Consider the following 19,147-nt stretch of genomic DNA (forward strand, 5'->3'; position numbering starts at 1 on the left):
ACCAGTTTATAATAGCAGTAAGACACCTCTGGGGTTTGTGGTATATGGCCAATATAACACGGCTAAGGGCTGTGTCCAGGCACTCTGCAGTATATTGGCAATATACCACACCTTGTGTCTTATTGCTTAAATATACCAGACTCCCTCCGGCCTAATTGCTTATTTAACCCCATCAGTCACCATACAATGGTGTTTGTGATGCTAATGACAGTGATAGGATGGAAGGAGGAGGACAGGAGCGGAGGGATGGAGAGGAAGATTTAGTTGTGGCTGATAAAAGCTGACCTGGCTCCAGTGGCTCCTCCTGTCATTGTAGTGCTGTGATACAATAATCCCCCTGCTCCCTCTTATGTAACGGACTGGAGAACACATGAATAATCCCAGCCTGCCTCTGTCTCTACACACACACACACACACGCATACACAGTCAGTCAGTCAATGAGTGGGCGCAGCGAGCAGCAGAAGCGGCCTGTTGTGGGGATAGCCATGGAGCTCTGGATGCATGGCAGCAGCACTGGTAAACTATGGACAGGTATCTGTGTTATAGGGAGGTGAAAGGCTTGAGCACCAGGTCATTGGATTTACACCTAATCCAGGGATGAAGCCGTATTGTGTTTGTAATGTGAGTACAGTGTGCATATGTGTGAGCATGAGTCTGTTTTTAAATATACAAAGTCTAAATTTGTTGTGTGTCTGCGAGCCTGTGGGCGTGCGTGTTTTTTTTTTTTTACAGCATCCATCTCTGTGTTTCTTTGTGATTTACGATGTGTGTGTGCGCCAGACTGCCAGGACATCATGCGAGGTCACAGGTCAAGTGACATTGAGGAGCTTCTGAGACAGTCTCATTCAGAGCTGCTGTGGATCCAGAGACAGCTGTCAATCATCGCTGCCAGGAACTCCCATCACCTGCAGGTCCAAGGGAAGGTAAGGTTCCACCCACGTGAGCTCACTTTTGGCCTTCTGACCTTGCTTGATCTTTTGTTACCTTTTCACTATAACCCAAATTGTATGCATATCCTTGTTAAAGGTCCATCTGTTCATATATTGTACTATAAATCAATTGTCAATGTGTCCAGGAGAGGACAGCATAGTTCTCTGAAAACACCAATGACTCTATGGTAAAAAGCAGTGTCTGGATTCACCAATCAGAGGAAGAAAAAGGGTGAAATCCATGTTGACGTGTTATTAGCATCTTTAGTGGGTGTGGCCAGAATGTCTTGTCAAATGGCACCTTGCTTCCTCAGACTCATTTACATTTTGAAGGGAGTGGTTGGAATTTGGCTGTCCAATCCCAACTAGCTTTTGCATTGTGCCTGAAAACCAACTGGCTTATAAAGAACTGTATCTAAGGACAGAGAGAAAGAGCGAGAGAGGGAGATAGTGTGTACACTCAAAGCAGTTGGTGTTGCTAAGCAACAGAATGGAGGAGATTTCGTTTTTTGCCTCTCCCTCTCCATCCCTGTAACATAGAGATCTGCTAACCAATACCTGCAGCTGTTATTTTGTAATCTCCCTAAAAACACCACTCTGCTTTTAGAGGTATGATCTGGAATTGGGGGAGGGCTGAGAGGGCACTGATGCTTATTGGTCTGTCAATGTGACGGTTAGTTTTGATTGGTCTGTCCTGGGGGTTTTGTTTTTTCCATTGGTCCTTGTCCTCCAGTACTTTAGCATAAGTGTCTTTTAGAGGTTACGTAGCAGTTAAGAAAATAAATGCATAAAGGAATCGAGATTAAAAAGTGAGGGATGTATGTCAGTGTTTGAATGGGAGGGGGAGGGGAGAAAAGATGATGAATCATGGCTAAGAGGATGGAAAAAGGAGCATTGAGCAAGGTTACGTGTACCAGGGGAGGAATCCATTGACGCAGTGGGCTCAGGTCATGCATTTCTCTGTTTTAGAAAGAGAGAGAGAGAGATGGTGAGAGCGAGACGGGTGTGAGGGCTGCTCAGGGACGGCTGCAGGTAGGAGATGCGTGTAAAGGAAACGCTCATCCATGATGCAATCATTTACACAGGCCAATGATATGAATGCTGACACACTTCAGTGGGTTTGTGTCTGTGAATTCTTGTGATTGGGATGAAGAGGAGGGATGTGGACTGCACTGAGCATGTGCGTGCATCTGTGAGAGAGGGAAGGGAGCAAGAGAACGAGAGATGGAGAAGTAGAGTAGGTGAGAGAGGGAGGGAGGGAGTGAGTGTGTCGTGGTAGAGAACCTGAGAGAGCTACTAAGGGGGAGAGAGCGCGAGAGAGAGCGGGAACACAAGCAAGTGACAGAAATGGTGTGTGTGTTAGAGAGCACTAGTGTGTATCTGACTCTCGGAGGGTGTGTTGTTGCTTGAGTTTTCCTCTGAGAGGGCTGAGAGGCTCTCTCACTGTCTGTCTTTTTGGCTCTCCGTTCGGCTACAAGCTGCAGACTGGACCAACCATTAAGCCTGGGGAACGCTCACGCTGCACACACTCGTAGGCACACACACACACACACCACTGGGGTGTCAGCCCTGCCGGCCGGTGATAAGAGGGAGGATACAGTCGTTTTGACACAAAGGGGGAACTGCCTTTGAGGTATGGAGCTTTTTTACCCTCTGCACCACTAGTGTTGTGCCACTGTCTCAGCGGGAATTGTTATTGCCATATTCCTTAGCAAAATGCAGCATACACATTTCTGCAAAAGCATAGGCATATACATGCTTGGTTACACTAAACACACACACACAAATCAGAATCAAAATGTATTGGTCACATATTTTGCAGATTTTATCGCAGGTGTAGCGAAATGCTTATGTTTCTAACTCCTACAGTGCATTAATACATAACAGTACAAAACAATACACACATCAGAAAAATAAATGAACTAAGAAATATCAGCATGGGTAATGTCAGAGTCCGGAATATAAATATATACAGTATGTACACTGTATACAAATAAATATGTGGACACCCCTTCAAATTAGGGGATTCGGCTATTTCAGCCACACCCGTTGCTGACAGGTGTATAAAATTGAACACACAGCTATGCAATCTCCATAGACAAACATTGGCAGTAGAATGGTGTTACTGAAGAGCTCAGTGACTTTCAACATGGCACCGTCATAGGATGCTACCTTTCCAACAAGTCAGCTTGTCAAATTTCTGCCCCGGTCAACTGTAAGTGTTGTTGTTGTGAAGTGGAAACGTCAAGGAGCAACAACGTCTCAGCCACGAAGTGGTAGGCCACACAAGCACACAGAACGGGACCGCCGAGTGCAGAAGCGCCTAGCGCGTAAAAATCGTCTGTCGTCAGTTGCAACACTCACTACCGAGTTCCAAACTTCCTCTGGAAGCAACGTCAGCACAAGAACTGTTTGTCGGGAGCTTCATGAAATGGGTTTCCATGGCTGAGCAGCCGCACACAAGCCTAAGATCACCATGCGCAATGCCAAGTGTTGGCTGGAGCGGTGTAAAGCTTGCTGTCATTGGACTCTGGAGCAGTGGAAATGCTTTCTCTCGAGTGAGGAATCACGCTTCACCATCTGGCAGTCCGACGGATGAATCTGGGTTTGGCAGATGCCAGAAGAACGCTACCTGCCTGAATGCATAGTGCCAACTGTAAAGTTTGGTGGAGGCCTCCAGAGTGGCACAGAGGTATAAGGCACTGCATCGCAGTGCTTGAGGCATCAATACAGACCCGGGTTCGATCCCAGGCTGTGTCACAACTGGCCATAACCTGGAGTCCCATAGGGCGGCACAAAATTGACCCAGCGTTTACATCGCGCTCTAGCAGTCGTCAGTTTTTATTTATTTTATTTTATTTATTTCACCTTTATTTAACCAGGTAGGCAAGTTGAGAACAAGTTGAACGGTGTTTCCTCAGACACGTTGGTGCGGCTGGCTTTTGGGTTCAGCGGGCGGGTGTTAAGAACCACGGTTTGGTGGGTCATATTTTGGAGGACGCATGACTTGACCTTAGTCTCTCCCGAGCAGCGATGAGACAAAATCACAATTGGATATCATGAAATTAGGGAGAAAAAGGTAGTAAAATACAACAATTAAAAAAAGTTTGGAGGAGGAATAATGGTCTGGCACCGTTTTTCATCGTTCGAGCTAGGCCCCTTAGTTCGAGTGAAGGGAAACGTTATAGCATACAATGAAATTCTAGAAAATTCTGTGGTTCCAACTTTGTGGCAACAGTTTGGGGAAGATGGCCCTTTTCTGTTTCAGCATGACAATGCCCACGTGAACAAAGCGAGGTCCATACAGAAATTGTTTGTCGAGATCGGTGTGGAAGAACTCGACTGTCCTGCACAGAGCCCTGATCTCAACCCCATCGAACACCTTTGGGATGAATTGGAACGCAGACTGAGAGCCAGGCCTAATCGCCCAACATCAGGGCCCGACCTCACTAATGCTCTTGCAGCAATGTTCCAACATCTAGTGGAAAGCCTTCCCAGAAGTTGTGGAGGCTGTTATAGCAGCAAAGGGGGAACCAACTCCATATTAATGCCCATGATTTTGGAATGAGATGTTCGACAAGCAGGTGTCCACATACCTTTGGCCGTGTAGTGTGTATAATGGAGTGTAAAGACAGTATATAAATAAAAAAGTTCTGTGCAGCAGTAGATATATAGGATGAGCCTTGACTAAAATACAGTATATACATATAAACTGGGTAAAACAGTATGTAATCATTATTCAAGTGACCAGTGTTCATTGACTATGTACATAATTGCACTCGCATCATAAACCAGATGTTATCCGTGACTTCCCTCTTCAATCCACTGAAGAGGAATATATCATGACTAACCAGGTGTGTGTGTGCTAGCATGCTTATGTGTGTGTGTTTGTGATTTGTGCACGGTTGCCCAATGACTTGTTTGCGTGGGCGATACTTCTGTGATGCAGAGAGAGCGACGTGTCTGTCTGCTGTGAGCCCCTCCTCAGCTCTACTCTGCTGTTATGAAAGACTGCTATGGCTGGGACTGCAGCGGAAACACTCTAGCCTAGGCTGGGCCAGGCTGAGTAGCTACATTAGACAGGGCCATGGCTCCATGGAGCTGGGAAGGCCTGTGGAGAGCTTGGCTAGGCTACATGCATGGGTCTAAACATGTTAGTCTGTAGGACCGTGTAGGCTTTTGTGCTTCTGTCTTGGGCTAAATGGAGCTAGCCATGGCAGGGCAAGGCAGTGTGGGGTTTGCCAAGGCCATATGCCATTTAACTGGGTTGGCTTGTGCCAGCAGGACTTAGCATGGGCTGTGGAGGGAGAGGGGAGAGTATAGGCTGGGTGAGGCTTCCTCATGGTTAGGGAGGTAGGATGGGTGGAACTGGGTAGGTAAAGCAGAGTTGAACATACCTGAGCAGATTCGACCAGGACCAGGTAAAAATATAATTTTAGTGGACGAAGCCATTGAGTGTGTGATGACTCATAGTGAATATCTGTGTGTGGTAGCATGTGATTAGTTGGTATTGCTTTCAAAAGATAAGAAATGGAGAGAGAGAGTGAGAGAGAGAGAACACCCCCACAGGCTGTGTTAGTATAGTAGTGTCTCAAGGTCACAGTGGGTGCTAAAGGTGGCGTTATTGAGGTTGACATTTAGCACATTGGATGTTGCGGCTAACAGATCTCAGGGTTTTTTCCAACTCACTCCATTCCAGTCCATCTGCGCTGAGGTTGGCTTTCGCTGGGTTTCACTTCATTACAACCGTCACAGGTTACGTCCCAAATTGCACCCTTATCCCGATATACTGCACTACTTGGGCTCTGGTCAAAAGTAGTGCAATATTGGGAATAGTGTGCCGTTTGGGACACAATCAGACTCATGAATGCCTTGATAGCACTGTAGTTCCTCCAAAATCAACCTCTGTGTGATGGACAGAATAGTTCCGGCTTCTAGCCTCTCATAGGGATGTTGAGAGACTTCCAGTTATATTTTGGCTAATTGGTAGACTAGCTATCTCTCTGAAGTAGTAGGGCTAGTGGTAGAATGGCTGCCTGGCGTTGTGTCGAAGCATCTGGCTACATTCACTGCTAGCTAAAAATCATGGTTAGAATATCTGGCTGTCTGAATGGTCTTGAAGCCTGTTTCTTCCAGCCTGGCTGGCTGGTTTTCTGATTGGGTGTATGGTTGGCTGGCTGGTTGGATAACTCTAGGCCTGAATGGCTTGTAAGTTAGAATTTCATCCTGTTTGTCTTTTTTCAGATAGATGTGATGGTTTGTTGGCTGGTTGGATGTCTGATTCTCGGGTCATTCCACCTCAAACAGCACAAGAAAGAGGATTTCGACACCCACCATTGATTGCACCCAAATTGACAATTTTAAAATATAGGATTCATATAATATTCAATAAATATAGTACATAACATCTGATTTGGACCAAATTCTATTAATGAGTAAGACATGAGGATTCGAAAGAAATGGTAAAAAGCCACCCACGGACCCCCACAACCCACCCAATCCCAACCAGTATACAGTATCAGTTCTCTATGTCTGACAAGTAGTATGGCGCTGCGGCTCGGAGTATTGTTTCTTCGTATGTAATGCGTTCTCAGTCTTAGAATGCCAACTTTCCAACAACCTTTCATTATGTTTTTTTACCCTGCTCAGAAAAATTAGTCATTGAAGTTATTAGGTTTATATCTCATCCTACGTCTTGATATGACCAGGTGCTGTTCCTGCTATTCATTTATAAAATTGTTTAATTTGATCAATGTTAAAGGGATAGTTCACCCATATCACAAAATGACATATTGGTTTCCTTGCCCTGTATGCAGTCTATGGACAAGGTTCGATAGCAACCCATGCTTTGGTTTTGTTGTCCACTGTTTCAAACTTTTTTAGCATTTGTGGGACAAATCCAATGCAAGTTAATGGTACCTATATTTGCATTGTTACGCTTAATGTTCAAATCATCCCAAAGTGTCTACAAATGAATTGTGTCACTGTATGTTACCTGAGATAATTTGGACATGAAGTGTGAACATACTTATATAGACATGCATTTGAAACCGTTTCTAGGTAAACAAAATCAAAGCATGGGGTGCTGTTGAACCTTGTCCATAGACTGCTTACAAGGTAAGGAAATCAATATATAATTTTGTAATTTGGGTGAACTATCCCTTTAACATTTAGCCTCCTTACTTCATTTGCACACACTGTATACAGATTTTTCTATTGTGTTATTGACAATAAATAGGCCAATAGTGACGAAGTAATTACAATTTAGCAATTTACACTGGAGTGATATATGTGCAGATGAGGATGTGCAAGTAGAAATACTGGTGTGCAAAAGAGCAGGTAGGTAATTGGTTGGATGGGCTATTTACAGATGGACTGTGTACAGCTGCAGCGATCGGTAAGCTGCTCTGACAGCTGACGCTTAAAGTTAGTGAGGGAGATATAAATCTCCAACTTTTTTTGCAATTCGTTCCAGTCATTGGCAGCAGAGAACTGGAAGGAAAGGGTGTTGGCTTTGAGGATGACCAGTGAAATATACCTGCTGGAGTGCGTGTTACGGATGGGTGTTGCTATGGTGACCAGTGAGCTGAGATAAGGCGGAGCTTTACCTAGCAAAGTCTTATAGATGAACTGGAGCCAGTGGGTTTGGTGACGAATATGTAGCAAGGACCAGACAATGAGAGCATACAGGTCGCAGTGGTGGGTAGTATATGGGGCTTTGGTGACAAAATGGATGACACTGTGATAGACTGCATCCAATTTGCTGAGTAGACTGTTGGAGGCTATTTTGTAAATTACATCGCCAAAGTCAAGGATCGGTAGGATAGTCAGTTTTACGAGGGTATGTTTGGCAGCATGAGTGAAGGAGGCTTTGCTGCGAAATAGGAAGCCGATTCTAGATTTAACTTTGGATTGAGTTTGAGTTTATTTTATTTTTACAGGGACAGTGCACATTAATCAACGTTTCAGTAAAAGTGCCGGTTTTAGCCAGCCGGCTAATTTTCAACCACAGTCCCTGGGCAGGTTATTAAAAACAATTACAATATAGACAATCATTGAGCCATGAGCACATGCCGAGCAACATAGGACAAGCAAGACATAGCATACAGACAGAGCAACATAGAACAAAAAGCAACAAGACAAAATCCATAAAAGCAACAAAGTGTTTCCACACCTCACAAGCTACAGACAACAGATGCTTAATCTGGAGATGCTTAATGTGAGTCTGGAAAGAGAGTTTACAGTCTAGACAGACACCTAGGTATTTATAGTTGTCCACATATTCTAAGTCAGAACCGTCCAGGGTTGAAGAGCATGCATTTAGTTTTACTAGCATTTAAGAGCAGTTGGAGGCATCAGAAGGAGTGTTGTATGACGTTGAAGCTTGTTTGGAGGTTTGTTAACAGTGTCCAAAGAAGGGCCAGATGTATACAGAATGGTGTCGCCTGCTTGAAGGTGGATCAAAGAATCACCCACAGCAAGTGCAACATCATTGATATATACAGAGAAAAGAGTCGGCCCGAGAATTGAACCCTGTGGCACCCCCATAGAGACTGCCAGAGGTCCGGACAACAGGCCCTCCCATTTGACACACTGAACTCTGTCTGAGAAGTAGTTAGTGAACCTGGCGAGGCAGTCATTAGAGAAACCAAGGCTGTTGAGTCTGCCGATAAGAATACGGTGATTGACAGAGTCGAAAGCCTTGGCCAGGTTGATGAAGATAGCTGCACAGTACTGTCTTTTATCGATGGCGGTTAGGATATCGTTTAGGACCTTCTGCGTGGCTGAGGTGCACCCGTGACCAGTACGGAATTCAGATTGCATAGCGGAGTGGTGATCTGTTTGTTCACTTGGCTGTCGAAGACTTTAGAAAGGCAGGGCCGGATGGATATAGGTCTGCAACAGTTTGGGTCTAGAAGAGGGGGATGACTGCTCACAGCCGCTTTCCAATCTTTAGGAATCTCAGACGATACTTAAGAGAGGTTGAACAGACTAGTAATAGGGGTTGCAACAATGGCGGTGGATAATTTTAGGAAGAGAGGGTCCAGATTGTCTAAGCAGCTGATTTGTAGGGATCCAGATTTTGCAGCTGTTTCAGAACATCAGCTGTCTGGATTTGGGTGAAGGAGAAGCGGGGGGAGGGACTTGGGCCAGTTGCTGCGGGGGGGTGCAGAGCTGTTGGCTGGGGTTGGGGTAGCCAGGTGGAAAGCATGGCCAGCCGTAGAGAAATGCTTATTGAAATTCTCGATTATCGGGGATTTATCAGTGGTGACAATGTTTCTGAGTCTCAGTGCAGTGGGTAGCTGGGAGGAGGTACTCTTATTCTCCATGGACTTTATGGTGTCCCAAAACTTTTGGGAATTAGTGCTGCAGGATGCATATTTCTGTTTGAAAAAGCTAGCCTTTGCTTTCCTGACTGACTGTGTGTCTTGGTTCCTGACTTCCCTGAAAAGTTGCATATATCGCGGGGTCTATTCGATGCCACAGGGTGTTTTTGTGTTGGTCAAGGGATGTCAAGTCTGGAGTGAACCAAGGGCTATATCTGTTCTTAGTTCTACATTTTAAGAAAGGGGCATGTTTATTTAAGATGGTGAGGAAAGCACTTTTAAAGAACAACCAGGCATCCTCTTCTGACGGGATGAGGTCAATATCCTTCCAGGATACCCGGGCCAGGTCAATTAGAAAGGCCTGCTCGCAGAAGTGTTTTAGGGAGCGTTTGACAGTGATGAGGGGTGGTCGTTTGACCGCGGACCCATAACGGACACAGGCAATGAGGCAGTGATCGCTGAGATCTTGGTTGAAAACAGCAGGTGTATTTAGAGGGCAAGTTGGTCAGGATGATATCTATGAGGGTGCCCATGTTAATGGATTTGGGGTTGTACCTGGTAGGTACCTTGATAATTTGTGTGAGATTGAGGGCATCTAGCTTAGATTGTAGGACGGCCGGGGTTTTAAGCATATCCCAATTTAGGTCACCTAGCAGTTCGAACTCTGACGATAGATGGGGGGCAATCAATTCACATTTGGTGTCCAGGGCACAGCTGGGGGCTGAGGGGGGTCTATAACAAGCGGCAATAGTGAGGGACTTATTTCTGGAGAGATGGATCTTTAAAAGTAGAAGCTCGAACTGTTTGGGCATAGACCTGGATAGTATGACAGAACTCTGCAGGCAATCTAACAGTAGATTGCAGTTCCGCCCCCTTTAGCAGTTCTGTCTTGACGGAAAATGTAATTGGGGATGGAAATTTCAGAATTTTAGTGGCCTTCCTAAGCCATGATTCAGACACGGCTAGGACATCAGGGTTTGCAGAGTGTGCTAAAGCAGTGAATAAAGCAAACTTAGGGAGGAGGCTTCTGATGTTAACATGTATGAACCCAAGGCTTTTACGGTTGTGAAAGTCAACAAATGAGAGCGCCTGGGGGGACACAAGGCCTGGGTTAACCTCTACATCACCAGAGGAGGAGTAGGATGAGGGGATGGCTAAAGGCTATGAGAACTGGTTGTCTGGTGCGTTGGGAACAGAGAATAAAAGGAGCAGATTTCTGGGCGTAGTAGGATAGATTCAGGGCATAGTGTACAGTCGAGGGTATGGTAGGGTGCGAGTACAGTGGGGGTAAACCTAGGCATTGAGTGACGATGAGAGAGGTTGCATCTCTGGAGGCACCAGTTAAGCTAGGTGCAGTCACCACATTTGTGGGGGTGGGACAAGGGGGCGATCTGAGGCATGTTGAGCAGGACTAGGGGCTCCACAGTCAAATAAAACAATGAGAGCTGCCCTAAACAACAGTATACAAGGCATATTGACATTTGAGGGAGGTATAAAGCAATCACAGGTGTTGATTGGGAGATCTAAGACAACAACGCATGAGACAACAAGTAAACAGCTAAGACAACAACAACGGGTAAATGGCGATGAATGGGCAGAGAGGGTCAGTTAGCTACACACAGGGCCTGAGTTCGAGGCTGTGGCCGACAGATAAACAAAATGAAGTACCGTGTTAATGAACAGTCCAGCAGGCATCAGCTGTGTAGCCGAGTGATCATATGGTCCAATGAGCAGCAATAGATGAAACAGGGAGCCGTTCGGTAGTCGATTACTACGCTAGGTGAGTGGGAGACTAGCAGATGGGTCATCACCAAGATCCACGACGCAGAGGCCGGTTGAGGGCACATCGACCAAATTACATCAGCAGACCAGTCGTGATGGATCGGAGGGGCTCCGTGTCGACAAAGGGTCCAGGCCAATTGGCAAGAGTACTTCGTTAGCCTCGAGCTAGGCCCATCTCCCGACTGGCAAACTGGTGCATGCTTCTGGACAAGGGTGTTAGCCACAATAGCCACTTGGTAGCAGCTAGCTAGCTGCGAAGATCCGGTTTATGGGTCCAGAGCTTGCGGCAGGAATCCGGTGATGTAGTGGGGGGAAAAAAGCAGTCCGATAAGCTCAGGGCTGATATCACGATGTGCAGACTGGCAGGTATTATCCAGGCTATCCGGGCTAAAGCGGCTGGTGTCCGAACTAAAGGTAAAGACCGCTAGCAGTGGCTAACAATAACTAAATAGCTAGTAGCTAATCAGCTGGCTAGCCTCTGATGGCTGGCTTTTGATGGATGTTCCAGTTATAAGGATTTAAAAATAGAAGATCCGTACCACATTGAGTGAGGCGAGTTGCAGGAAGGTATATTTAGTTCGAAAATGGAAAAAAGAGATTGAAATATAATGAAATGTATAAAAAAAGCCCGAAAAATACTGAATATTTACAAAAACAAATACGTTTTACTGCTGCGCCATCTTGGAATCTGGAAAGAACATCACCAAATTCACTGAGAATGTATAAAATAGGATGAAAAAACAATACTCTGAGCCACAAACCCATGCTACTTGTCAAACTTAGAGAATATACACTGCTCAAAAAAATAAAGGGAACACTTAATTAAACAACACAATGTAACTCCAAGTCAATCACACTTCTGTGAAATCAAACTGTCCACTTAGGAAGCAACACTGATTGACAATACATTTCACATGCTGTTGTGCAAATGGAATAGACATCAGGTGGAAATTATAGGCAATTAGCAAGACACCCCCAGTAAAGGAGTGGTTCTGCAGGTGGTGACCACAGACCACTTCTCAGTTCCTATGCTTCCTGGCTGATGTTTTGGTCACTTTTGAATGCTGGCGGTGCTTTCACTCTAGTGGTAGCATGAGACGGAGTCTACAACCCACACAAGTGGCTCAGGTAGTGCAGCTCATCCAGGATGGCACATCAATGCGAGCTGTGGCAAGAAGGTTTGCTGTGTCTGTCAGCGTAGTGTCCAGAGCATGGAGGCGCTACCAGGAGACAGGCCAGTACATCAGGAGACGTGGAGGAGGCCGTAGGAGGGCAACAACCGAGCAGCAGGACCGCTACCTCCGCCTTTGTGTAAGGAGGAGCAGGAGGAGCACTGCCAGAGCCCTGCAAAATGACCTCCAGCAGGCCACAAATGTGCATGTGTCTGCTCAAACGGTCAGAAACAGACTCCATGAGGGTGGTATGAGGGCCCGACGTCCACAGGTGGGGGTTGTGCTTACAGCCCAACACCGTGCAGAACGTTTGGCATTTGCCAGAGAACACCAAGATTGGCAAATTCGCCACTGGTGCCCTGTGCTCTTCACAGATGAAAGCAGGTTCACACTGAGCACATGTGACAGACGTGACAGAGTCTGGAGAGGCCGTGGAGAACGTTCTGCTGCCTGCAACATCCTCCAGCATGACCGGTTTGGCGGTGGGTCAGTCATGGTGTGGGGTGGCATTTCTTTGGGGGGCCGCACAGCCTTCCATGTGCTCGCCAGAGGTAGCCTGACTGCCATTAGGTACCGAGATGAGATCCTCAGACCCCTTGTGAGACCATATGCTGGTGCGGTTGGCCCTGGGTTCCTCCTAATGCAAGACAATGCTAGACCTCATGTGGCTGGAGTGTGTCAGCAGTTCCTGCAAGAGGAAGGCATTGATGCTATGGACTGGCCCGCCCGTTCCCCAGACCTGAATCCAATTGAGCACATCTGGGACATCATGTCTCGCTCCATCCACCAATGCCACGTTGCACCACAGACTGTCCAGGAGTTGGCGGATGCTTTAGTCCAGGTCTGGGAGGAGATCCCTCAGGAGACAAACGCTTCACACCGCGTGGCCGCTGCCACTCTAACCTGGTGGTCCCAGCGCGCACGACCCACGTGGAGTTCCAGGTCTCCGGCAGCCTCTGGAACTGCCGGTCTGCGGCCAACAAGGCAGAGTTCATCTCAGCCTATGCTACCCTCCAGCACCACCGACTTCTTGGCACTGACGGAAACATGGATCACCACAGATAACACTGCTACTCCTACTGCTCTCTCTTCGTCTGCCCACGTGCTCTCGCATACCCCGAGAGCATCTGGCCAGCGGGGTGGTGGCACTGGAATCCTCATCTCTCCCAAGTGGACATTCTCTCTTTCTCCCTTGACCCATCTGTCTATCTCCTCATTTGAATTCCATGCTGTCACAGTTACCAGCCCTTTCAAGCTTAACATCCTTATCATTTATCGCCCTCCAGGTTCCCTTGGAGAGTTCATCAATGAGCTTGACGTCTTGATAAGTTCCTTTCCTGAGGATGGCTCACCTCTCACAGTTCTGGGTGACTTTAACCTCCCCACGTCTACCTTTGACTCATTCCTCTCTGCCTCCTTCTTTCCACTCCTCTCCTCTTTTGACCTCACCCTCTCACCTTCCCCCCCTAATCACAAGGCAGGCAATACGCTTGACCTCATCTTTACTAGATGCTGTTCGTCCACTAATCTCATTGCAACTCCCCTCCAAGTCTCCGACCACTACCTTGTATCCTTTTCCCTCTCGCTCTCATCCAACACTTCTCACTCTGCCCCTACTCGGATGGTATTGCGCCGTCCCAACCTTCGCTCTCTCTCTCCCGCTACTCTCTCCTCTTCCATCCTATCATCTCTTCCCTCTGCTCAAACCTTCTCCAACCTATCCCCTGATTCTGCCTCCTCAACCCTCCTCTCCTCCCTTTCTACATCCGTAGATTCTCTATGTCCCCTATCCTCCAGGCCGGCTCGGTCCTCCCCTCCTGCTCCGTGGCTCGACGACTCATTGCGAGCTTACAGAACAGGGCTCCGGGCAGCCGAGCGGAAATGGAGGAAAACTCGCCTCCCTGCGGACCTGGCGTCCTTTCACTCCCTCCTCTCTACATTTTCCTCTTCTGTCTCTGCTGCTAAAGCCACTTTCTACCACTCTAAATTCCAAGCATCTGCCTCTAACCCTAGGAAGCTCTTTGCCACCTTCTCCTCCCTCCTAAATCCTCCCCCCCCTCTCTGCGGATGACTTCGTCAACCATTTTGAAAAGAAGGTTGACGACATCCGATCCTCGTCATCCGATCCTCTAACGACACCGCTGGTCCTGCTCACACTGCCCTACCCTGTGCTTTGACCTCTTTCTCCCCTCTCTCTCCAGATGAAAACTTGCGTCTTGTGACGGCCGGCCGCCCAACAACCTGCCCGCTTGACCCTATCCCCTCCTCTCTTCTCCAGACCATTTCCGGAGACCTTCTCCCTTACCTCACCTCGCTCATCAACTCATCCTTGACCGCTGGCTACGTCCCTTCCGTCTTCAAGAGAGCGAGAGTTGCACCCCTTCTGAAAAAACCTACACTCGATCCCTCCGAAGTCAACAACTACAGACCAGTATCCCTTCTTTCTTTTCTCTCCAAAACTCTTGAACGTGCCGTCCTTGGCCAGCTCTCCTGCTATCTCTCTCAGAATGAGCTTCTTGATCCAAATCAGTCAGGTTTCAAGACTGGTCATTCAACTGAGACTGCTCTTCTCTGTGTCACGGAGGCTCTCCTCACTGCTAAAGCTAACTCTCTCTCCTCTGCTCTCATCCTCCTAGACCTATCTGCTGCCTTTGATACGGTGAACCATCAGATCCTCCTCTCCACCCTCTCCGAGTTGGGCATCTCCGGCGCGGCCCACGCTTGGATTGCGTCCTACCTGACAGGGCGCTCCTACCAGGTGGTGTGGCGAGAATCTGTCTCCGCACCACGTGCTCTCACCACTGGTGTCCCCCAGGGCTCTGTTCTAGGCCCTCTCCTATTCTCGCTATACACCAAGTCACTTGGCTCTGTCATATCCTCACATGGTCTCTCCTATCATTGCTATGCAGATGACACACAATTAATCTTCTCCTTTCCCCCTTCTGATAACCAGGTGGCGAATCGCATCTCTGCATGTCTGGCAGACATATCAGTGTGGATGACGGATCACCACCTCAAGCTGAACCTCGGCAAGACGGAGCTGCTCTTCCTCCCGGGGAAGGACTGCCCGTTCCATGATCTCGCCATCACGGTTGACAACTCCATTGTGTCCTCCTCCCAGAGTGCTAAGAACCTTGGGGTGACCCTGGACAACACCCTGTCGTTCTCTACTAACATCAAGGCGGTGACCCGATCCTGTAGGTTCATGCTCTACAACATTCGCAGAGTACGACCCTGCCTCACACAGGAAGCGGCGCAGGTCCTAATCCAGGCACTTGTCATCTCCCGTCTGGATTACTGCAACTCGCTGTTGGCTGGGCTCCCTGCCTGTGCCATTAAACCCCTACAACTCATCCAGAACGCCGCTGCCTGTCTGGTGTTCAACCTTCCCAAGTTCTCTCACGTCACCCCGCTCCTCCGCTCTCTCCACTGGCTTCCTGTTGAAGCTCGCATCCGCTACAAGACCATGGTGCTTGCCTACGGAGCTGTGAGGGGAACGGCACCTCCGTACCTTCAGGCTCTGATCAGGCCCTACACCCAAACAAGGGCACTGCGTTCATCCACCTCTGGCCTGCTCGCCTCCCTACCTCTGAGGAAGCACAGTTCCCGCTCAGAGCGTCTGCTAAATGACTTAAATGTAATGTAAATGTGAGACCATCCGCCACCTCATCAGGAGCATGCCCAGGCGTTGTAGGGAGGTCATACAGGCACGTGGAGGCCACACACACTACTGAGCCTCATTTTGACTTGTTTTAAGGACATTACATCAAAGTTGGATCAGCCTGTAGTGTGGTTTTCCACTTTAATTTTGAGTGTGGCTCCAAATTCATACCTCCATGGGTTGATAAATTGGATTTCCATTGATTATTTTTGTGTGATTTTGTTGTCAGCACATTCAACTATGTAATGAAAAGTATTTAATAAGATTATTTCATTCATTCAGATCTAGGATGTGTTATTTTAGTGTTCCCTTTATTTTTTTGAGCAGTGTATATTGTATACTTGTTGTTGGGATTGGCGTGTGTGGGGGGGGGGATTGGGTCCGTGGGTGGCTTTCTTTGGAATCCTTATATCTTACTCATTGTTAGAATTTTGGGAGTCCAAATCAGTTGTTATGTACTATATTTATTGAATATATGAATCCGATCCTTTAAAGTGGCCAATTTCGGTGCAATCAATTAGCTTAATTTCTCAGAGATCAAATTCATTTCAACAAAATAATGTTGCATGAATGCTAATCTTCTCCGTTTATAACTACAGAAACAACATCAAAACAATCTGAGATTGGGGGTGTCATGGCTTGCTGAAAAGACATGGAACGACCCTCTCTTTGGTCTTAATGGCTTGTGAATCAGATGTCTCGCGTATGTGTCCATCTGCCACTTTTCTGCTATATGAGCTGGTTGGCTGATCCGCAGGTTTGTCTGGCTGGCTTCCTGCCTGGTTCCCTGGTTGGTGTTGTGGCTGTTGGTCTATCTGTCAGGGGGGCTGTTGTGTGTGGGTACCAGCTGGATGGTTGACAAACAGTCTTCCAATGGTAGGTGTTAGTGATTTGCACAGCAGCGTGTGTGTATGTCAGGATTAGGAAATCCTCCCCTGGAAGGTTCAGTTTAAGATCCCAAACACATTCATATCTTAGGAATTAAGTAACAAATAGCCCAGATAAAACACACACCTGTGGTCTTGGCTCTTGGTGTTTTCGTGACTTGGTTCATGTGGTTGGAAGACGTTCTGATCAGAGGTCACTGAGGGACCAAAGCTATTTATTTGAAAAGCTTTTAGAGAGAGTAAATGGATGTTCTGACAAGCTTGTCTTTCAGACACATTTTTCTCATTATACACTATGGTCATTAAACATTTCTAAGAGAAAGATGAATCACAGAAGAGTGGGCATGAGACCGAACAGGAAGACAGAGCCATTACATCGTACAGGGAGGCTTTCAAAGTAGTGCTCTGCAGGTTGCTTTTGTCTAGGTGGATACGTTGCTTTTTATATCTCTAGATATTGGAGTGCCTGAGACGGCTAAGTGCCTCGCTTAGGGGCTCAACAGGAGCACTACACCTCACTAGGGATTTCAAACTGCAGCTGACCAACTTTCAGCCCTATATCATTCCCCCATAATGCTTTGTGAGAGGCCTGGATGTCTCTTCGGCCGGCCGGACCTCTCTCTTTTTCCTTCCACAGAGCTGTGTGTGGGGTGAACGGGTCTGAAGGGTATATCTGTGTTTGCTCATCAACTACCATCAACACACACTGCACACACATACACAGACATACACACACACACACACACACACACCTCCCTCTCACCCTGAGGGGATGGAGTGTTTAGACGGAGTCATGGGGGAGACGTGTCCACTGGAGGGTGGCTAATTTCAGCAGACAGGGACAGAGGCAGCATTAGTGTTCCCTTGAGTCAGTTGTCCCGTCAGACTGGCCCTGGATCCCTAGTTCCATGCAGTCACAGCCACAGTCACAACCCTATCCCCTTCCTGCTGTATGACAGTTCCTGGGGAGGACCTATAGCTGGGCACACATGTCATCATGTGAGACTGGCAATTATGAAATCATCTCATCTCCTATGTCATCCTGTACAGTTGTCTTACATAAATAATTTGCACTGTAGCACTGGGGGACGCTAAAAACATTAATTTGGGGTATGGTCCTGTTTTTGGATTGCATTTATTATGTCCTTGGTTTAAGGGATGGCACCCATAGCAGGGCAGTGTCCCTATCACTGTTCCCGGGCAATGGGGTTTCCTTAGACCAGATGGAGGAGTTTGTCACTCTGTATTAGTGGCCCTCTAAATCTAGAACACCCCACCCTGTTTTTTTCCCCCAGGTGGTCTCCCATTCAAATACTGACCAGGCCCAAGCCTATTCAGCTTCCTCTTTCAAAAGCCTGCATGGAGATTCAGGATAAGACGGATGGCTAGCGTATATCTTTCCCTCCTTCTCTTGCAGCTGAGACATGAGGTTACTCCCCTGCACTCCACAGTTCTTTCATCCCACAACGTCAGCCTCTTCCGCCTTCTGGAGGATAGAAACCGAGCCCTAAAGCTTGAGGTGGCTACCCTTCGCCAGGAGAAACAGCAGTATAGAACACTGGTGAGTCTGGACTTTCTCCTCTCTCCTCCACACAACTAGCCCAGACAGCTCTCAATCACTAAAAGGTGTTTTTGTTATGGGCCATCTATTCTCCAGAGTACAGCATATCTGTGTTTTTGATCAGTCTCCATCTATCCCGATAACCCTCAGTTTGGGCCTTGAAGGCAGTGATTTATCATACTGCATTTATTTTGATCACAATATTGTTCTCAGAGTATGTCTATTGTATAGACTAGCGAGTTTATGTTTCGTTCCTTTATGGTAAATAGGTCTTTATGGCAAGCTCTCATGCATAGCAGATGTTGTGCGGTTTGTCGTGCCACTGTGTATTGCGCAGTCAGGAGAGTGTGTAAGATATGGAGGTGAAGTGAAGAGCAGACGAGAGGAGAACAGGGGAAGGGGAGGAAGTCCTCTGGGGCTCACCTTGGTCCCAGGGGTGAAGGTGTAAAAGCCGTTGTCCTGGCAACAGGCCCACTAGCACGATAGGGACAGATTGGTAGAGGGAAACTGACAGACCATAATGGCTGCTTGCTGTTGCAAGCCTCACTTGTTCCAAATCAATTTCACTCAATGGAGATGTAAGGTGGAGAAGGCAGAGATGGGTACTTACTGTACACACAATATTGGCTTGTCATTGGCCAACACGCATAGGCCTAAATCCCAGAACATTGCTTTCTGTCATCCATATGACTTGAGGATCAGCTGTCACGTCTGTCCAGTATCTTAATGCTCTCATGGTAATTTAATGTGGTTCACTATTGTGTATGTACTATATGTGTATGTGTTGGAGTGTTAACACATCCACATTGTTGTGTGCACGTTTCATT

General features: G+C 47.3%; 1 protein-coding gene across 8 annotated transcripts in view; it reads left to right on the forward strand.

Annotated features, from left to right (window-relative positions):
* Positions 1-434: 434 nt before the first annotated feature.
* The window catches only part of LOC106563161 (RIMS-binding protein 2), a 106,956-nt gene continuing 88,243 nt past the window's right edge, over positions 435-19,147 (forward strand). For 6 of the 8 annotated variants that reach the window (XM_045689945.1, XM_045689947.1, XM_045689948.1 and 3 more), the window contains exons 1-3: positions 435-622; positions 782-924; positions 18,177-18,320. In XM_045689945.1, coding sequence (XP_045545901.1) covers positions 796-924; positions 18,177-18,320 — 273 coding nt within the window. In that variant the 5' untranslated portion in view covers positions 435-622; positions 782-795. Of the gene's footprint in view, positions 623-781; positions 925-2,215; positions 2,564-18,176; positions 18,321-19,147 lie in introns of those variants that run through there. The other 2 variants (XM_045689951.1, XM_045689952.1) reach the window with 2 other exon arrangements.

The sequence above is a fragment of the Salmo salar genome, chromosome ssa11 (assembly GCF_905237065.1).
Source record: "Salmo salar chromosome ssa11, Ssal_v3.1, whole genome shotgun sequence".
NCBI lineage: Eukaryota > Metazoa > Chordata > Actinopteri > Salmoniformes > Salmonidae > Salmo > Salmo salar.